At 41.3% G+C, this 19,128-nt stretch overlaps 1 protein-coding gene across 4 annotated transcripts in view; it reads right to left on the bottom strand.

The window, feature by feature from the left end:
- Positions 1-19,128, bottom strand: part of CLYBL (citramalyl-CoA lyase) — a 164,476-nt gene that overhangs the window by 144,893 nt on the left and 455 nt on the right. The window contains exon 1 of one of the 4 annotated variants that reach the window (XM_077781498.1): positions 2,694-3,173. The exons of the other annotated variants lie outside the window; for them this stretch is intronic. Within the exon in view, the coding sequence (XP_077637624.1) occupies positions 2,694-2,740 (47 nt within the window). The 5' untranslated portion in view covers positions 2,741-3,173. Of the gene's footprint in view, positions 1-2,693; positions 3,174-19,128 lie in introns of those variants that run through there. 4 annotated transcript variants of the gene reach the window in all.

Here is a 19,128-nt window from a genome sequence, read left to right as displayed (position 1 = left end):
CTTATTCTGTCTATCTTGAACATATAAACCTGTGGGGAAAAATCTCAAGGATATTTTTAAACTGTGCACCATAAACGTTTTAACATTTGCTTGTTGAGGAAATTTTGCAGTGAGAAGTTTCTCTAGAGAGATTATTTACAATATTAATTTAAGGCCTTACTTTGTAATTCCTCCTCAAAGGAAAAAAAAATCCCATTGGCTTCAGAGCAAGCAAATTGATTGCTTATGATGAGATGACTGCAATGAAGATTCAAATGATACACTTTTGCCAAGGATTGTGTTTCTTTTGTACTACCTTTCCAGAATTACACTAATTAAATACTTACTATAATGCCTTTCAATTAATTAACATATTCTCTCATATTCTCTCATAGCCCTCATTTACAGTGGCTTTTAAAAATAATTAGATATTAAATTCAAGATCCCAGGCACCTGATTCAGCAGCAGGTTGCATTGTGCTGAGCCACACAATTTCTTGTCTATACTAACAGTCATATGAGGAGTGAGAGAACTGTACTGTCTGTAGCTTTTTGGGGTTTTTTTTTGGTTATATGTACTTTTCGTGGTGTGTCAGCCTTTAACTGGTCTTGGAAACCTGATGGGGAAATCCCAGACAGCCTGAAGCCAAGGGGAGTCTTGCATTGCTTTCAGCCACGCTGTGATTCCATCTCCCTCAAAACCTTTCTGCTTTGGAGACGATGTTGCTTTTAGCAGCACCAGACACCATTCCCAACCACTAGCCCACCACAAAAGACAAGACAGAGAAAATGAAGCGAAAGATTTCTTCAACTGGACTTCACCCTTAACTGGTGTGACTGTCCAGCTTTTCACAAGGTCAGCTTGGCACAGCACCTGGAAACGTCTGCCTTCAGCAGGGGAGACAGCTCACAGCAAGGCCTCCCTAGCCCCAGCCTCTTCCAGCACGCCGTTGTCTTGGGCTGGTGGCAAAGCAGCACCCGTGGCAAACACAGGAGCGCTGCCAGCCGCGCAGCACGCGGGGAGCGAGCCTGCCCCGCGCCGCGCTCAGCGCAGGCACCGCGGCCCCGCGCACGCCGCCCGCTTGGTGCTCCAGCTTGGACAGACTGAGGAGCATCTGTGCTGGGGGGATATGGAACAAATAAGTAATTGCTGTTTTTACTAAGTAAAGCAGAAAATTACAGCATATTAACAGCCAAGCGTGTTTGTTGCCTGGCAAGAACCATTTGTGTTCCACTTTGGGCTTTTTTTACTCATCTGAAGTCTGTGCCTCAAAGCACATTAAAAACATTTTAATTATTATTGTGAGTTTATGTTCTCAAATGGATTTAAAGTGTATAAATATTGTGGGGGATGGGGAGAGAAGAAATTAAAATAAATAAATTCAAGAAAATGTTCCGTATTTTTAGCAGTGGTGGACGTAGTTCTGAATTAGCACCTTAGAAAACATAATTCTTTTTAGAATTTGCATTAAAAATGTGTCTCTGGTTTATCAGACAAGTGTGTGGCTATGTGTACATTCTCTTAGCCACATTCAGCTCTCTTCAAAAAGACATCCAGCAGAATAGCACTCTTTAGGGACAGTGTTTCAGGGTTGACAAGAACATTAAACCATATTATAATTATCTCTTCAATGAAAACACGGCTTTGTAGTGGAGGCAATGCACAGTCCTCAAGGCGAGTGTTATTAGGCTGTATGTGTTTTCTTGGAAGGAGATTCATGGAAAGAAAAAAGCTTTATAATTTACTGCAAGGAAAAAAATACAGAGTACATGTCATGCATAGCAAAAGAGATTTTACAAAGAAGGCACTAAGTTGAGTGCCTCACTTATCTTGAAGAATGCTTCCACATAATAAGTGTGGGGATTGGTTTAACAGAAGCTACAATATAGATATAACAGACACATACAATTCCCTGTGACCGTTCATATAGATAACTGCAAAAAATTGTCTGTAAATTAAGGTAAATATAAAGCAATTGCCTCCTGTGACATAAATGAGTTCTGTCTCATTCTTTGAGAGGTCACCACTGAACAGAATACATTCTTATGGCAGTGCAGATAATAAAATCTGTTATACTTAATGTGAATACAAGGATTTTCTAACCCATTTTCCACATTCAAAATACTGTTTTCTCAAATTAGTCTGAAATTATAAAGTATGAGCTCTGAAACAGCAAGCAAAGTTACAAACTGTGCCAAGAAGATTCTAACATGTTCATAAATGACAATATTTAATATGCATATCCTGCACATACTATCTACACAAGCACATTTTGATTTCTGTATTCACATTAAAAAAAATACAATGGATTTTTAAAACTTTTGCAAATGCCTGAATTATTTTAAACCGGGATTTTTCTTCTTGTTTGTGAAAATGAGATTGCAACTTTGTTTTCTTTAGTATGTTGGCAAGTGGATAGATTTAAATTCCTTAAAATGGAATTAACTAGAAGAAATAAACAAATAATGTTAACCAACAGTTACATATATCCTGAACACAGCAAACACCGACAATATTATGAAAATCTTGTGTTAATGGAGAATTAACTGTAAAGCTGTGGCATTTCAGTTGTGTGCAGGCAGGTCCAGGCACACACAGGCATAAACACAAAAGACAACAGCCACAGTAAACAGCTACCAAAAATTTACCCAACTGGCCTAATACTAGACACAACAGCTTGAGCATTTGTAGGAAAAAAAAAGTCAGAAACTCACCAAATCTTGGTTTTTAAAAGCGTGCTAGATATCCGGAGAGAGAGCATTCGGAACAGTCAATTACTTTCACATTTTGTCCCAGGACTTTAAAAGTTAAAGGCATAGTTCTGCCAATTGTGAGATGCCCCATCCAGCACAGACCACCCACAACTACTGATTTTCCATCTGGTGAACAAAACAGACATCTCCCTAATTATTTTTAAAAAGGTTTTTTTTTCCTAACATACTTCCTTTATTTGTCTGTGACCTGGAACTTAATGGAAAACCTGGTAGATGCCAACCTCATTTCTTGTAATGAAGCATCTTATTTTCCCTACTTTAAGCATGCTTATTTAAAGGCTATTTAATAGAAAGTTATTACCTAAGCTGATCTTTGATAGGACCTAAATTACTAAATAGTTTGAAATTAGAACAACTCTATATCGAACTCTGAATGTTCTAGTTAAATATTAACCATTAAAAGACCTTTCCTTAAAGCAGCATATTAAAACAGGAAGCAATGAGGTTTACAGTCTCATATGCTGGGTTCCCATATTGCCAGTGTCAAAATTTATGCCTTTTTTCAGCAATATGGTTGCCATTGCCAGCACCACACTTATAAATGCCAACCGTAATTAAAATCTGGCACCTTATACAAGCATTAAACATGCTTACAGATTAAAAAAAAAAAATCTTTATTCTAAAATACTCATTGCAGCATATGCAGGCTTAAAAAAATGTTCTTCTTCTGCCAGTTTTAGAAACATCACAGGAAAAAAAAATCAAGGTCCAAGTTGTCCCGAAAATCAGTCCAGAGAAACCTAAATATTGTGCTAAATTTCAAAGTGGATGTATTTGAGGGAGGGATGGCAAAATATGGATTTTCACTTGAAAGGGGCTGCAAAGAAATAGCATATTTAAAAATCTGGAGCCTTGGCAGACACACAGGGCAGGTAACACAGAGCCTTTATCCCAGTGCCCTTCACACTGGTGGTTACAGTTCAATAAAGATGTAAAGCCTCATTGCTGTCACGGTGAATGGCCAAGCAAGGCTGGGGATCCCACAGCCCAGTAAGGGAGGCTGCAGACAAGAACAGAGGCTGGGATGAACCCGTAGCCTGTTCATCATAATAGTTTTGGGGATGTAAACATGATCATCTGGGCTTTTCATCCCTTAAATACCCTTCATTGCTGCACTGCTGTGCTTCCAGTGTGTGAGCACCTGGCTGGGTGGCCGGTTAAGAACAATTATTTCCCAGGCTTGTCAGCAATAGAAGTGATCAGCCTTGGAGAAAATTGAGAGCTGGGGGAAATAGGCCATTCTACCCAGCAAAATGTCCAGCATAAATTACTTTTCTACTTACTAGTGTGCTGCTTCTAAGTTACTCAGTTGTCTTATGGACTAGCAGGAGATGAGGAACCCATGTTCATGGTAGCTCAAAATGTAAAGAAGCTACCAAGGCACACAGCAGCAGGTGCACAAATGGGGTGCTGCAGCACCCTGAGATTGCTTCTTGGTTTGGCAGTACTGCACCAGTCATTCATCTTGGCTAAGAGGTGATGAAGAGTCATCCAGCCACACTGTCAAGTAAGTTGCTGGAGAAGGACCACCTCTCAGAAACTCAGCACCACCTGGGGACGCTGTGTGGAATTGCCAAAATGATTTTTAAACAGCAACAGAAAGCAGTGTTCTTTCAAAGAAATTTGATGACATGTTATGATTTGGCATTTACAGGAACACCTTCCAAAGTGACCAGTAGATGGAGAGGAACGATGGTGGCTCTGCCCCAGCGTTTGGGACACCACTGACCAAAGGCAGCAGGACACAGCAGCGTCTCTGCCGCAAAGGCGTGATGACCGAGACACTCCATCGTGTCCTCCGCACCTCATTCTGCTGGTGCCTGAAGCAAGGTTTATTCTTATGATTCTACCAGCAGAAGAGGTAATTAAATTTCATTGTGGGGTGTCCTGTGTACCAAATGTTTATGGACAGGACTGAAAAATTGTATCCTCACATTTTCTTGACATCGCTTTCTTGGCTGAATTTCTGAATCCTTATGTCAAATTTGCACTGATGTTTATGTTTGCTTGTAGGTACTTCAGTTATTGATGACTTTCAGCAGGATTAAATCTTTCAAGACATTTTTCTTAAAAAAATCCCTTACACTACCAAATGGGAAACCTTGAGTTAGATAATTAATTTGAAGCATGTTTTCCCATGTAAAGGTTTTAGCTATTTTCTTAGAGAAAGGTTAATTCTCAGTTTGTAACCACTAAAGTATGTTGCTTTGTAACTAAATATAGCTTTTGCACTAAATTTGGCACTTCTTATTGCTAACCAGAAGGACAGAGTAGCTCTGCTGATATATATTTAAACTTTTCTATACCTCATTATATATTTTTTCAGATTAATTTTACTGTTTTTATTAGAAAATCATGTATGGCACAATTCTTATTTACTAGTTGATCTCTTTGTGTTTACTTAGGATTTATGTTTCTTTGGATGAAAACTGGAATACAATTTAAAATATAATGAGATTGTTTATTGCTTGCATAACACTATCTGAGAGAGGCTGGACTTGTAAAAAATTCTGATTAGATTTTAAAATTGATCTATTAAAATAACTTGGTATTAGCTAGAATTAGCACCAATCTAGTATTTGGTCTTAATATCCTCCAATATTGTAGTATTAGCAAATCTAATCCTCTCATAATTAGCTTTTATTCACAGATTGGTAGAGAAGAACAAGCTTTTCTTCTTCTTTCAACTCCCAATTGGTCAAGTTTGAATAAATTAGTCATTTAACTGAGCTAATTGAATATATTGAGGAAAATATTCTCTTGGTACTTGCAGAGGAGGCTATTGATCTCAAAAGCCAACACAATACTTCAAACACTTTGGGCTGCCAGAGTTTAGATTTTGACTTTCATCAGCTGAATGGCTTTATCCACAACCTGGAAGCACTGTTTCTATTTTGGTTGGGGGAGGAGGATTATTATTTAAACAGAATACAGTAAATTTAGGATTTGCTGTAATTTTAATAGGCATATTTTAAGAATAAATACACCTAGCATAAATTTTGAAAACTGTTTTTCTTATTTATTTCTTGATTGCAAAGTTGTTGCCATCTCATTGACTTCTGCTTATCATTTAGTTCCAGAATTTTTTCTTTTAATAGAGGAATATGCCAGCATTACCATTACTGGTGGCAGAAAGCAGCAATAACTATATCTCATGTATTTTATACAAAGATACCAGAACATAATTTTTATCAGTTGTCAACAGGCTGCAAGTGGTCTGAAAAAGAATCTGGCAGTGTCTAAAGTGTTAAAATTTTCAGTGTCTTTCCTAAACTAATTCCCTTCATGGTTGTGGGGTGAAGACATCCTGCAGGCCTCACTCTCCACATTGCAGACCTTGTCAGGCATTGCAACAGATCAGTCTGACAAAGGGTCAGAATTCCTGTCTCTGAAGCCAAGGTCTCCCACCATATTTGTAGTCTGCAATACCAGAAAGGCCCAAACTCTTGCTGGTTTTCCCCAGCAAGTTTATGCTTAGGTTCAAAACCAGTTGATTTTGCCATCACCATTGCATAATCAATGTCATTTTATACAGTCATAGATTATAATACCAAACCTAAACTGTCATGTCTGTATTTTTGTTTCTTAGATTCTGTCATTTGTTGGTCATATTTTCAGGTGAATTTTCTAGGCAAAAGCAGTCAAAGAAGCTGATAAAAAATACTTAAAGAAAAAATGCCCAAAGAAATGCATTTGAGAGCACATTCATTTTCTGCTTTATCTTGTTCAGGAACACCAGTGCTGAGTTTCTGTGGGAAGACATGCTGCCAGTGGCATGTGTCTTAGATGATGATACTGACATTAAATACTAGGTTGACTTAACTGAGCTCTGTATAATTTCAGATATACTCAAAGGAAACCCATTGTGACTGCATAAAGACCACAGTACACTTCAGTTTTGTCTTAGAAATTACAAATCTGGAAATGCCAAGTCAACTTTCACACCCTGAATGTGTCCTTGTGGAAGCACTGTGTTGCTGTGTTTTCCTTTCCTTTACTTCTTTTAATTTGTTGTGCATAAGACATGGTCTATTCCTTCCAAATTACTGAACCTAGGCAAGATTTTCCCTATTTTAAGGTTCTCTACTGGAATGAAAAGAAATGTCAGGAAATGCCACACTACTATTTGCTAAGTAATTTTCATTTCTTTACTACATTTTACCTGGCCAAATGAATGTGAAATGGGGCTTGAGAGCACTCAAAAGGAAAAGAGGCACTCCTCAGGATCTGTTTGGCAGAGAAGGCAAAGTATGTAGGTGGAAAGGAGCCCCTTTGATTTTTAGCCTTAGAAAGCTTATAGCATCAAAAGCTCTGATGCCAGACTTCCCTACCTTCAGAAAGACGTGATCCAATGCAACCAAACTTCTCTAGAGTCAAGAGTTTATGTGGATCCAGCATTAGAGACAAAAAGGAAACTTTTCCTCCTAAAATGAGACTCTTTGTACTTAGGTAAAGAAAGAAAGACAACGACAAATTCAACCTGTACCCTCTATGTAGGTTATCACGGCCTTTACCCTAAGATGGGCACTGTTCAGCATGCTGTGCTTCACGTGCTGTGGAAGCAACTGGTGTAAACTGGTAAGCAAACAGCACAAATATCAAACCATCCACACTGAAAGATACAGATGTGCTTAAAGCATGACAAAAGTAAAGAAACTCATGGCAAAAGAGGGACCCTCAAGCTGAAAGAGTGTCATGGGTGAGAAAACACACAACCAATAACAGAAACAAAAGGGAGGGGAAAAAATCCCAGAGGAGCAGAGCCCAACCCACTGAGAGAGATGGAGATTTTTGGCATCAGTCTGCCTTTTGTAGAGCAGTTACTGGCTCCACTGAAATTTGGCTGTGGGGCTTCCTTACAGCATGTGGGTGTACCTTGCACAACAGCCCTGCTGAGCTGCTGGGTGAGCAAGAGGGTAAGAGAAGAAAAATGCAGAAAGATAGGAGCTTTTCTTACCCAACACCATTAACTTTCAGAACTTCAGTAAAAAAAATAACTAGAGAAGATTCCTGCAAAGACAAAACTGCAATCCAAGGGAAAGATCATCTTAGGAGGAAACTGCAAATTTATGCTTTCTGGTAGATGAGATACCTGAACCAGCCAGGCTAAACTAGATAGAGTGCTCTTCATCTTGAGATAACCTCTCTTGCAGCAGGCCACCACAAGAGGTTATCCTGTAGCTCTAGAAACACCAGCGTCACAATGTGTAAGAAAACAAAGCCTCTAATTAAAAATGTCATTGCATATTTTCATTATTTATGGGTACTGTGAAACATGTATCTCAAGGAGTAAGTTAAAGTAGGGCACAGAAGGAACATGTGCCTTTGGAAAATCATGTACTACCTCTTCTGCACTGATTCTGAGGGGAAGTACTGGAGAGCTCAACCTCCTGGGTCTCAGGCTGAGCTGGCACATCAGGAGAAAACACCATCCCACGCTGAGTTGTTTAACACAATGTCACATCTCTCTTCCTGTGAATTAAGCCAGAAAAATTATTTACTTCATCATTTGAAATCTGGTTGGAGGGGAGATGGACTCCAGAGCAGAGTTTCATTGGGCTGTGCTCAGAGCACCATTTCATTGGACTGTGTCAGGTAAGTAGCAACTACAAACTACAAACTATTGTTCAACAGATGTTTGCTAGTTACACTGAAACTACCAGAAAGGTCAAAAACATGCATGTCCTTACAAATTAAACTGCCTTCTCAAACTCATGATTATTACTTATCTCTCCTGGGTTGAGTGAGGGCTATGTGGAAAAATCTTGGCAGTCCATTGCCACTCAATAACAGACTGCAAAGGGGGTGCCCAACTGCAAACTTCTGCAAGCCCTAAAAATCTTACACTGCACATGAAGTTTCAAAAACTGAAGATGAATTACATGTTTTGTTTTGCACCATGCCTGTTCGAATTCTATCTACTTCTAATACTACTCTTTTCATAAAGTTACTGTTGTTCTCACCACACAGCACACCATGAATCATTAAAATCTGAGAAAGTCCTGTTTGTTGTTTGACATGGTTTATCTATTTATCTAAACCCATGTGTTCCCCAGGAGAAATGGCAACACATTAGTTCCCTCCTGCCCAAGCAAAATAGAAACACTTTGTATTATATTACATTATATCATAAACTTTGGTAACCAGTATTTCCCTTCACAAAAAAACCACACATGTTGCCCTCTGCTTTTAGCAGGCACACATGGGTTCCAACTGCCTGCCATTAAGTTTCAGGTTTTAAAACCTGCAAACAAACATACGGTAGAAGTTAAAATTATGCACTGTTGCTAAATTTGCTGTGTGTACTGCAGGAAAGTGGTCTGAAAAAAAACCATGTTAACAGTTCAACATTTAAACAAAAATGAACAAACTAATTAAAAAACAACAAAAAAAAGACAGATGATTTTGAGTTTGTATTTTCTATCTACTACATCTCATTTCTCCTCATTTAACTATCTGTCCATACTAAGAACACAGTCAGCCAAGACTTTGAGTGAAGGATCAGTGAGATACATTTTGGGACACATAGAAACGGGAGCCTTTTATTTCTATTCCAAGCAGTAAAGCTGCTACAGAGTGAGGCGGGAGCAGGCAGCAAAGCCAGGGGGTGTGAAGGGGACTGGCCATTAACTTATCAGTTCCAGGCCTTAGCTTTCTAATTGACAACCTCAGGGCTACTTTCATCACTTGTCGACTTCAAACCCACACTCAATTTTTCCTTTAGATAATGATGCAACTATAACATAACGGTGTTTCTGACATATTGCAGCATGTAGCAGCAGGAAGATTTCCTCAGTAGCTTAGTTTAACAGGAAAGTAAAAAAAACCCAACTGTTAAATGGTTTTCACATCTATCAACTTCTCAAAAAAAAAAAAAAAAAACAAAAACCAAACCAAACCAAACCAAACCAAAACCACAAAAAACCCCACCAAGAAACAGTAAGAGAACAGGTTTTATACTTCCAGTATTCCAAAGTCACTGTTTGGTCCTGAGCCAACCCAAAGCACTTTCAGTGCTTCAGTATCACTAGACATTTAACAAAACAAGTGAATGGTTAAGGCAATAAGCCCATAAATCATGCATTCATACAGAAAGCCTAAATAAAGGAGTGCACAGAACTCAGAAATGTATTACAAGTTAGAGAACTTGAACAATAAATTCCCAAAAAATGTCATTTAAAATGTATTACTGACATGTCATCTAGAAACCTTTTGCCCTTCACAAAGGAAATAGAGAAATAACAGGAATGCTGTCATGGACACATCCCTACAGAGAGGCAGAAAAACCTGACTCACGTTCTCCACAGAAATCTGAGTGGTGGCCGAAGGCAGCTGAGCCATTTACGCAAAGTAAGGTCCTCAGGTAAGTATATTCATCACATTTGGATCACAAATTAAAATAATACTAAATTTTGTCAAGTAACAGCATGTCCACATGCAGCAAAGCACCTGGCTCTAACATAAACAGTCACATAACTGCCTTTTAGGAGTGGTTACAAAGGTTTGAGTCCTGCAGTCGGCTCTGGGGCACAATGAACTCAGTGCATTGTCTGGGGCCCTGAGCACATCAATCCAGGCAACAAAGGCAGCGAAAGAAAACGGAATAATACTGATGTGCTTCCAAAGCATAGCCATTCCACTGGCTCCTACATGATCCACGTGAGGAGGGATGACAGGCTGGATACCACACTGCACAGCCAGGTGCTGCTGGAATTGGTATGCATAAATAGGTGGGTGTGGAACTAAACCAGATTAACAAAGCAAAGATGCTGCAGGCAGACTTGATGTACAGTCAGCTCTTGTCTCCACTGGTATTTGGGCTCTGATGGTGCAAATGGGCACCCAGGTAACTTCAGTCACAGGACATTAATGTGGCCATGAACAGTTGGCTTATTCTGGCCTGAATGGAAGAGTTCAGCCCCAGCCATTTAAGATTACAGGTATGGATGGCTCATTCCAGGCAATGAACTTTAAAACAACAGCTCCAATTCTTCTTTGAGGATTAACAGGGTAGCAGGTAAGGAAAGCAGTACCTGCTCTGAGAAAAAACACTGGGCTCAGTATTTCTTTAGGCTTCCTTTCTGGCTTTCTAAGTCCATAAAGCATATTGTGATTTTTTCAGATTACATTGCCTGTTCAGAGTTGAACAATCACCATATCATCCCCTTTCAAGCGTTGTACATGCTGCTACTTGTTCTCAAGCAATAAGGAGGCGGGAGCTCTCCCTACAAAATGTCTGGCCCATATCATGGCCAAAGGTCGCCTGTTGCAAAATATTATTAAAAAGTCAGGGAAGACTTATTTTATAGCCAAATTAACAGCTCAGCAAAACAGTGGGCTGTAACAGGGAAGACAGTAAGTCCAACAGCTGGGCAGTTCAACTGCTAAGGTTTTACTGGGATCATTGACCGGGATGTTTTGGGGCTGTTTTGGGAAAAAAAGAGTTATCAACACAAGAAGTGTAAAAACTCAAGTTATTACATGAAATATTAAAGGCAGGTGTTTTTCCATTCTTTTACACCAAACCCCACCACATTTGCAATTTTGTCACTCCAAGGCTGCAACCAGCAGTACAAACTGGTTCCCTTTCAGGGTTTGGAGCATGGGTTTTACAAGCCTGTTTTGCCTTCCTGCAGGCACTTTGAGCTTATAAATGGCACCTTTCAGTGTCCTGAATTATGAAGGGCAGCTAGTCCTGAATTCTCCTGTTGCTTAATGATCTCACATAAATGAGGTCCACAAAACTTTTACTACCACTACAGTTCAAATTTGCAGGTGAAGAACCACCAGGGAAAGGATGTGGACATCTTTTGCTTTCCTAATTTTCCAGGTGCAAGAAAGTTTCCCACTTGGACTTGAACAATTAGTTACTCTCAAAGTGAAGCCTGATCTAAATAAAAAGACTTCAGTATGTTCCCCTGATAAGCACTGCAAAAATCCAAGGAGAAACCACTTGAGAACAACACACAATATCATCAAATTTAGGTTTAAAAAAATAGGTTAAAAAGTCCCTATTTATTAGTCCTTTTCTGCACCTAATATTTTTCACTTATCACAGCTAAGTATACCCAACTTTCAAGGATTATAGATAATATTTAATTAAAACATTGATTGGTTCTGCCCTTATTCTGGTAATAATATCCAGTGTTTGTAAAACATACTGCACCTCAGCAGTATGAACAAAAAGTCAAAAGAAAGTATTTCCAAAAAAAGAAAGTATTTTGCTTGTTACAAATTACTTCTGCATTTATATAAAGATTTAACGATTCATGGCATGCCAAATATAGTGCTAATGAGCATTCAGTTGTGTTTTTCATTTTTGTTAGAATTTTTTTCCTGCTAAAAACAATTACTAGAAGCCATTCAAATGCCACTGCATAAACCAGGAAACCTAGTAAAACTGCAGGTAAAATTGGTATTTTGTTTCAAGTGTGGCTCAAGAGTCTAATTCATTTGTTGGTGAGCTGCCTATTTCAAATAGCACCTACAACTCCTTTAAATATGGAAGCCAGGTAAGATGCTTTTAAAAAAACCCATTTATAACATTCATAAATGAAAAACAAAAATTAAAGAGTATAAGCTTACCATTTAATTCCTGCCTTCTGAGGATGAACATCTTAGCCTTCCTGCTTTCTTCTCCACTTACCAATGAAAGGTAGATAAACGAGCAGAAATTCTTAATTCTCAGCACCTCTTAGAGGAGACACGTGCCCATAGGAGCTTAAAAACCTTCCTGGGGAGCATTATTAATCTTGCTGCTAGCAGCACAGAATTTTTAAAGCCTATTAAAACACTGTCTAGTCATAGACATGCAAGTCTTGCTTTTTAGTGACCTGGTTTCAACAAACAAAAAGTCTGGAAATTATGCTAAATTAACTTTCATCATTCAGTTACATGGATCAGTGCCCACCTCAACTACTAACTACACACCACTGTCCTTCTACAACAAACCTTGCCATCTACCACATAGAATAGTTTGAGCTGGAAGGGACCTTTAAAAGCCAGCCAGTCCAACTCCCTGCCATGGCCAGGGTCATCTACTACATCAACTACTCCACATGCTGTTGCTTCAGTCTCATGGAAACCCTATTTTGATCTTGCTTTGTCCTTGACCTTGCTCATCCACCTCTACCTTTGGGCCCAGGAATATTTTCAGAAATCTGAAAATAATTCCAACTTCCTTCTTCCCAGGCTGTAGCACTTCTGCCTGGCTGCAGCCAAGCTGCTGCCCATTTACACCACTGCAAGTCAAGCCACTATTAATCCCTTGGACTTCAGTTTTCCAAGTAACATGTGCATTACTCCAAAGGCTTTCAGATGACTTTTTAACTGAAAACATCCAGGATGTTGGGGGTTTTAACAAATCATCACAGCTATTGCCCAGCAGCTGATAAGACTGAAGTTAATTAATGTTGCCAGGAAATAGAAATATAGCTCTGATGAGCTAGTCTTGTTATGCCCTATTCAACATTTCCCCTCCTTTCCTTGAAGAGCATTTCACCTACTTAACAAAAACCATAGAAACAAACACAACCCCCCGACCCAACAGGCTGGGCAGATGAAAGATACTCACACTAACTAACCCTGCTCTCCGGTTCACCCCTGCAAAAATCCCACTGACAATATCAAGAGTGGGGAATCAAACCCCTTTATTACCAAGTCCACAGCAGATAAAGCAGCAATTGTGCTTATACAGTACTGGAAGTGTAGCTACAACATAGCGTGACAGCTTGTTAGTGTTGAAAATATATAAGCTCTTTGTAATTGTGCCTTTGGAATGCCATCTGTCTTGAATTAACGTCCACCTGGGATCATGTTTCGATGACCAATATGGACAGATTACTGGAACTTTAAAACCTCGCTTTCTTTGTAATTGACATTTAAACTGTTTGAAGTTTCTCATTAAGTCCTTTTTTACAAATTAGGTGCAGATGTATAAAGCTAAATCTACAGTACTAAGGGAAATTAGGTCACCTGAATGCTCAATAATAAAATGTATCAACTACTTAAGTGCAAAGAGTACGTTAAAATTTAGAGATCAACTTTATGTCCCAAATTCTTCAAAGTTTCATCATTCCCCTTTCATTGCTGCAGAGCCCCTGATGCCAACCATTTTTTTAATTAAAAAGGCAGAGAAGAAGGCAGGCTTGGCCATGCAGCCAGTGACAAATGGACAGCCCTGTTCCACAAAGAGCTAGAGAAGGCAGGGCAAGCAGCCACAGAGATGCCCATTTCACAGGGACAGGCAAGTCCTATTTACACCAATGATGCCTGAAGATTTAAAGGGCACAGGGAGACCTGGGAAGTAAATATAGGTTCAACCAGAACATAAAGGAAAATATATGAAGGAGACTTGTTTAACATCCCGGGGCTAAGTTACCACAAGCTGACCTCCAGATCCACTTGCAGTCGAAGTTCTGCAGACCTGCTGTGCTCCTCAGCCTTGTGGGGTAGAAGAGGGAAGTACATAAAAGGGCAGTGGCTGGAGAAACACCTCCGTGCACATCCCAGCTGACAAAATAAGCACAAATTGAGTGTTTCCCCTTTCCAAACAAGGAGGCTCATAATTCAGTGAGGTGTGAGAAAGGGGTCCAGGAAAAACCACCACCAGAAACTCACATGATATGCAGAGGCCAGGAGGAGATACATGGCGGTTCATCAGCAGAAATTCTACAAAGCTCTTAGCATCAAGGACCTTTTACCTGCCAGAATGGCTCTTAAGAAACTTCAAGTACAGTAGCCCAATCTCCCCAACAGGCATGAAAACTCCAGGGATCCCACCCAGCCAGCCTTTATGAGTAGCCAAGAAATACTGCACAAGTATGTAACAGCTCAAAGATAGAAGGCACTGAGCATCCACCAAGGGAACACACACCCTCCTTTCCCATGCAGGGCCACCAAGCAGGAGTGGCATTGGACCTCAAGATGCCATCCCGCAGTTGGCAGTGTTTAAACTCAACACAATCACACACGCAGGTTTGGTGGGAGGTCCATTAACCTTCTCTCCTGGAGAAAGGTCTCCCACTCCAAGTTAGGACACTATCTACATAAAATGCACAAATTCAAATCCTTTTGGCACCACAGTCAGCACGTTGGTTCTGGAAACAATGCCAGGATGCATACCCTGGCTCTCTGCTCGGAAGCATGGAGGTACGATGGAAGAAGCAGTCTTCTCTGAAAGTTGGTAAACCAGAGCAATACTGTCAACCAGATCTCTTTTTGTCTGCTTAGACTTCATCTGTGTGCTTAGACTACTCTTAAGCAGAGTGTCTTCAGTACCACTACTTATTACAATGGTTTCAAAAAGCTTTTCTGCTCACAGCCCCTTATAACACTATTCTGGTAAGTTACTAAAACTCTTGGCAAAAGAAGTACAGACTTTTAACTGGGTACATTTCTGTTGCTTCTGACAAACACCCAAGCAGCTCTGCTGTGAAATTGTCCTGCTTCTGGTTGCAAGATGAACAGCAGGCCCCCACTGGTATCAGAACAGGAGATTCTGGTTTCCTCATCCACAGGCTCTTTTTCCAGTGCTCATACACATCTTCAGTTCAAGGAGGAATTCAGAAAAAAGCTGCATATTTTTAAAAGAAATAAAAATGGAACCATACGTAAGCAAACCTCAACACCTGGGAGAGAATAAAACCTGACCAATATAATACAGCAAGATAACAATAGTTTCCAGGACAGGACAGCCCAATTTATTTGTAAAAGGAATGAGACAGAGGAGTAACTCATTTGCCATGCATATATCAAACAAGAAAGGCTTCTAAGGAAGATGTATTTGTACCCCAGTTGTTTGCTCACACATTTTAAAGCCAAATACTGGGTTTCATTTGGGTAATGGTTTTCCAAAGGCAGGTACAAGATCACACAAGACTGTCCAGAACAGCATAAGCTTGAGAAGACCAGTCGAGGTGCCAGTGGTGATTAGCTGGACACACTCAGTTTGCACCCTGCTTCTCATTAGCATTAATTATCCATCATCATACCTCTGCTGCTGCCAGGATGGAAATTGGCTCAGGCAGTAGTTTCACAGTCCTTAATGCCAACTATGGAGTTGCCAGAGTGCACAACAGGGACCTTGTATTGGCCCCGTGTCTTTCTGCCACGGGCAAAGGAGAGCAGAGACCTGGCTGAGCAGAAAGCCAAGGCAGAGTGAACAGGTAATTCCTCCTTTGCTGTACAACCTCTCAATGTAACTTTAACCTGACAAAAATGTTTGAGTGAATTCGAAACACCAGAGCTCAGTTTTGTAACGTGCTTCACCTGGCCTAGCAGTGATGGCTGATGTAATGCCCTATCCTACACACATTCCCTGCAATGAAATGCCCTCACACACAGCCCAGTGATGCTGGTTGCAAGGCAGACTGAAGCTCCATCAGGTCCATCCCCAGAGACAGGACTGCAGTGCCAGGGACTTGATTAGTGGTGCTCAGGGTGTCCCTGCCCTCCCCAGTGTGAGCTGCTATCAGGCTCTCAACTCACTACCAACACAACAATATTCATTTAGGTGAACCAAAGTGACCTTGTAGAAAAACAGACTCTGCACATGAGGCTCAACAATTCTGCCAGATAAAGTGTTTTTATCACTAGAAAGTCACACTTTCAAATAATTTTCACCCCGAGGCCATAATCTCGAAAGACACACTTAAAAACGTGTAGAACATAAAATGAGTGATTTTTTTTGATTGAGGTTAAGGAAAGAAATCCCTCACAGACATAACACTTTATTGATATTCTCGGTCATGGCTCTACACACGCTGAACAGGATCAGCTACTGCTAAGGACCACAATTCATGTCTTTCCGTTTAAACCCCGCAACAAAGAATAAAACTATTTCACAACTAACAAAAGGGAACCCTTTAATTTGCTAGAACAATTTCAGCTCCCATTGCATTAGCACCCTCCAGTGTCCAATACATGAAAAACAACATCTTCACTAATTTACCAAGCAGACACAAACTTGGAGCCTGAAAACACAAGACACAGGAGTGGTGGACTCCTGGGAGGGAAGACAGCAATTGGTGATGAGAAAAGCAACTCCCAATGCTAGAAATTTTAAATGACATAGGCACAGTCTCTGAAGATCTGACACGGGGATAGTACTTGTCAGGCTCCTTTGTTCCTAGCAGGCATGCCGGTGTCTGCACCTTTGGCACAACAGGCTATACAACAGTGCCCACACTGAATATTCCATACTCTGCAGCATTCCACTGAGATGTGGATGCTGCCTTTGAATTAGTACAGGCATGTGGGTATGGATCTGCCTGGAGTATGCCATGTAAATGAATACATATAGTAAAACCCTCTTGTACATGGGTGAGGCTCTTGGTTTACTGAGGGCAACCTGGTGACTGTGCTTACATGTGCAATGCTCTTCTCTCACAGCATAATCACCAAGCAAAGAGAGAAAAACAGCAAAACCAGCTGCACTTGCTGTTAAAAAACAGCTGGATGAAGGGTTTTTTTAACTTAATACAAACATCTTTCACAGTCAGGGAGAGCCCAGTAAGCTGTGGAACATGGCAAATAAGAAAAACCAGCTCTGGGTACCTGCCTGGTAATAACACAAATAACTTGGTCCACCTTTTCTGGGCAGCACTGCTTCCCCCAGCCTCACAGCAGCAGCAGCATGCTCGTGAAGAGAGGATGGCAGCAGCTGGAAAGGCAGCCGCACCACATCAGAGGTGTAATTAGGTGTAAACACAACAGCATGGCAGAGAACTCTTGTGGGACACGAGAACCACAGTCTGGAGCCAGTGGCACATGGCAATTCCTGCTAAAGACCAGGAAGTTGCTAACTGAATCCAATCAATGTGTTCATTGATTGTTGACATTTGAAATCATCCCTGTATTTTCTCTCCCAAGTGCACACAGCCCCATGGCTGCCTAGTTCAAAAGTGAGCAAGGACTCCTCCTTCTCAGACTATCCTTCACAGACTATCCTGCTGTGGTCTCTGACTGCTTGGATGCCCAAAATTCTGTGGTCTCTACCTGCCCAGTGGCCTCTTGGGCTCCACAGCAGCACTAATGACAAGGAGCAGTCAAATCCCACCACAGGGAGACCACCACATCTTCTGGGAGTCATGCAAGGGTATTGTGATGCCTGGCAGCCATGTCCCGACCCATGGCAGCACCAACCAAGGAAGCCCCTTCTGAGCCACAGCTGGAAGAGAGCACCTCACCATGGGCATGCAGGCAGCCTCCTCTCCCAGCCCTGAACAGGTGCTGTGCACACATAATGTCATCACCCCTGCCCTCACTCTGTGTAGATTCCTCTTCCCCCCACACTATGAATATTCAATATTCTTCATGACCAGAAATAGCAATGCGTAGCATTTACGATTCTGCACTAATATGGGAGAAAGGGGGTGACAACAAGGGGAAAAAAGGCACGTATCTTCCCAAGAAACTGGCTGTTAAAGTATGCTGCAAAAATAACCCTGGGTGCTAGGCAGGACATTACTCTGGGCAGGAACGACTGACATGGACTTCCTGGGCTCTTCACTGTGCCTCTAGCACAGCAGAAAGCACTCCAGCCATCCCTGAGGTTCCCCAAGAACACCAACATCAATATTGCATGTTCACAGGAACATCTACATTACAGTTCTACAGACCACACAGGCTTTTGTCACTCAGCTATAAAATATTTACAGAACCATGGTCTCAGCAGAGAATGTGAGAATTTAAAGCTTTAAATATTGATATTAAAATGAATTAACACTTGATTGCCTTCCTAATATCAATACTAAAAAAAAAAATGTGTTCTCCTTCTAGCAATGCTGTTGAAAACATTCCTTAAATGAGCACAGACCCATCAATCACTCCTTCTGGCAGAAGTCACTCTCTGCCCACCGGGAAGAGGCAGGCACGCCCCTGCAGGCAGAAAGCTGGATGTGAAACCTGCGCACAGGTGCAGGAGGAATCCTGGAAGGTGCAGAGGAGCCTTTGTCTTCCGTGGCACTTGTCACTCGCAGCCCGATTCTGCAACACTGACCTGCATGGCGATCCTCTGTTTAAAGCAGAGCTTTTCCTGGCATCCTGCCCGAAATCCCTGCTGTTCCTAACAGCTATTCACCCACCTGTGGGAAAGCACCTGGTGATTTCGGGCCCTTGACAAGAGGACTAGGAAGGTGCTTCACGACCTTCCCTCACCCAGGCACTGCCACCACAGGAGCACGGGGACTCTGCCCCCCGGGCTCACAGGGGATATCCCAAGGACAAGGCATGCTGAGGCCCTCTGACAGCCCCACTTGTGCCCACATCACGCCGCTGGGCCATGGATGGAGCAGAGGACACAGGATGCTGTTAAAACACGGGGAAAGCCAGCGCCGTGGGTCCAGCCCGCCGTGTCCCCGGCCCCCCGCGGGAC

Source organism: Lonchura striata, chromosome 2 (genome assembly GCF_046129695.1).
Source record: "Lonchura striata isolate bLonStr1 chromosome 2, bLonStr1.mat, whole genome shotgun sequence".
NCBI lineage: Eukaryota > Metazoa > Chordata > Aves > Passeriformes > Estrildidae > Lonchura > Lonchura striata.
Note: the sequence above shows the minus strand (reverse complement) of the source record. Positions and strands in the feature narration are given on the sequence as shown.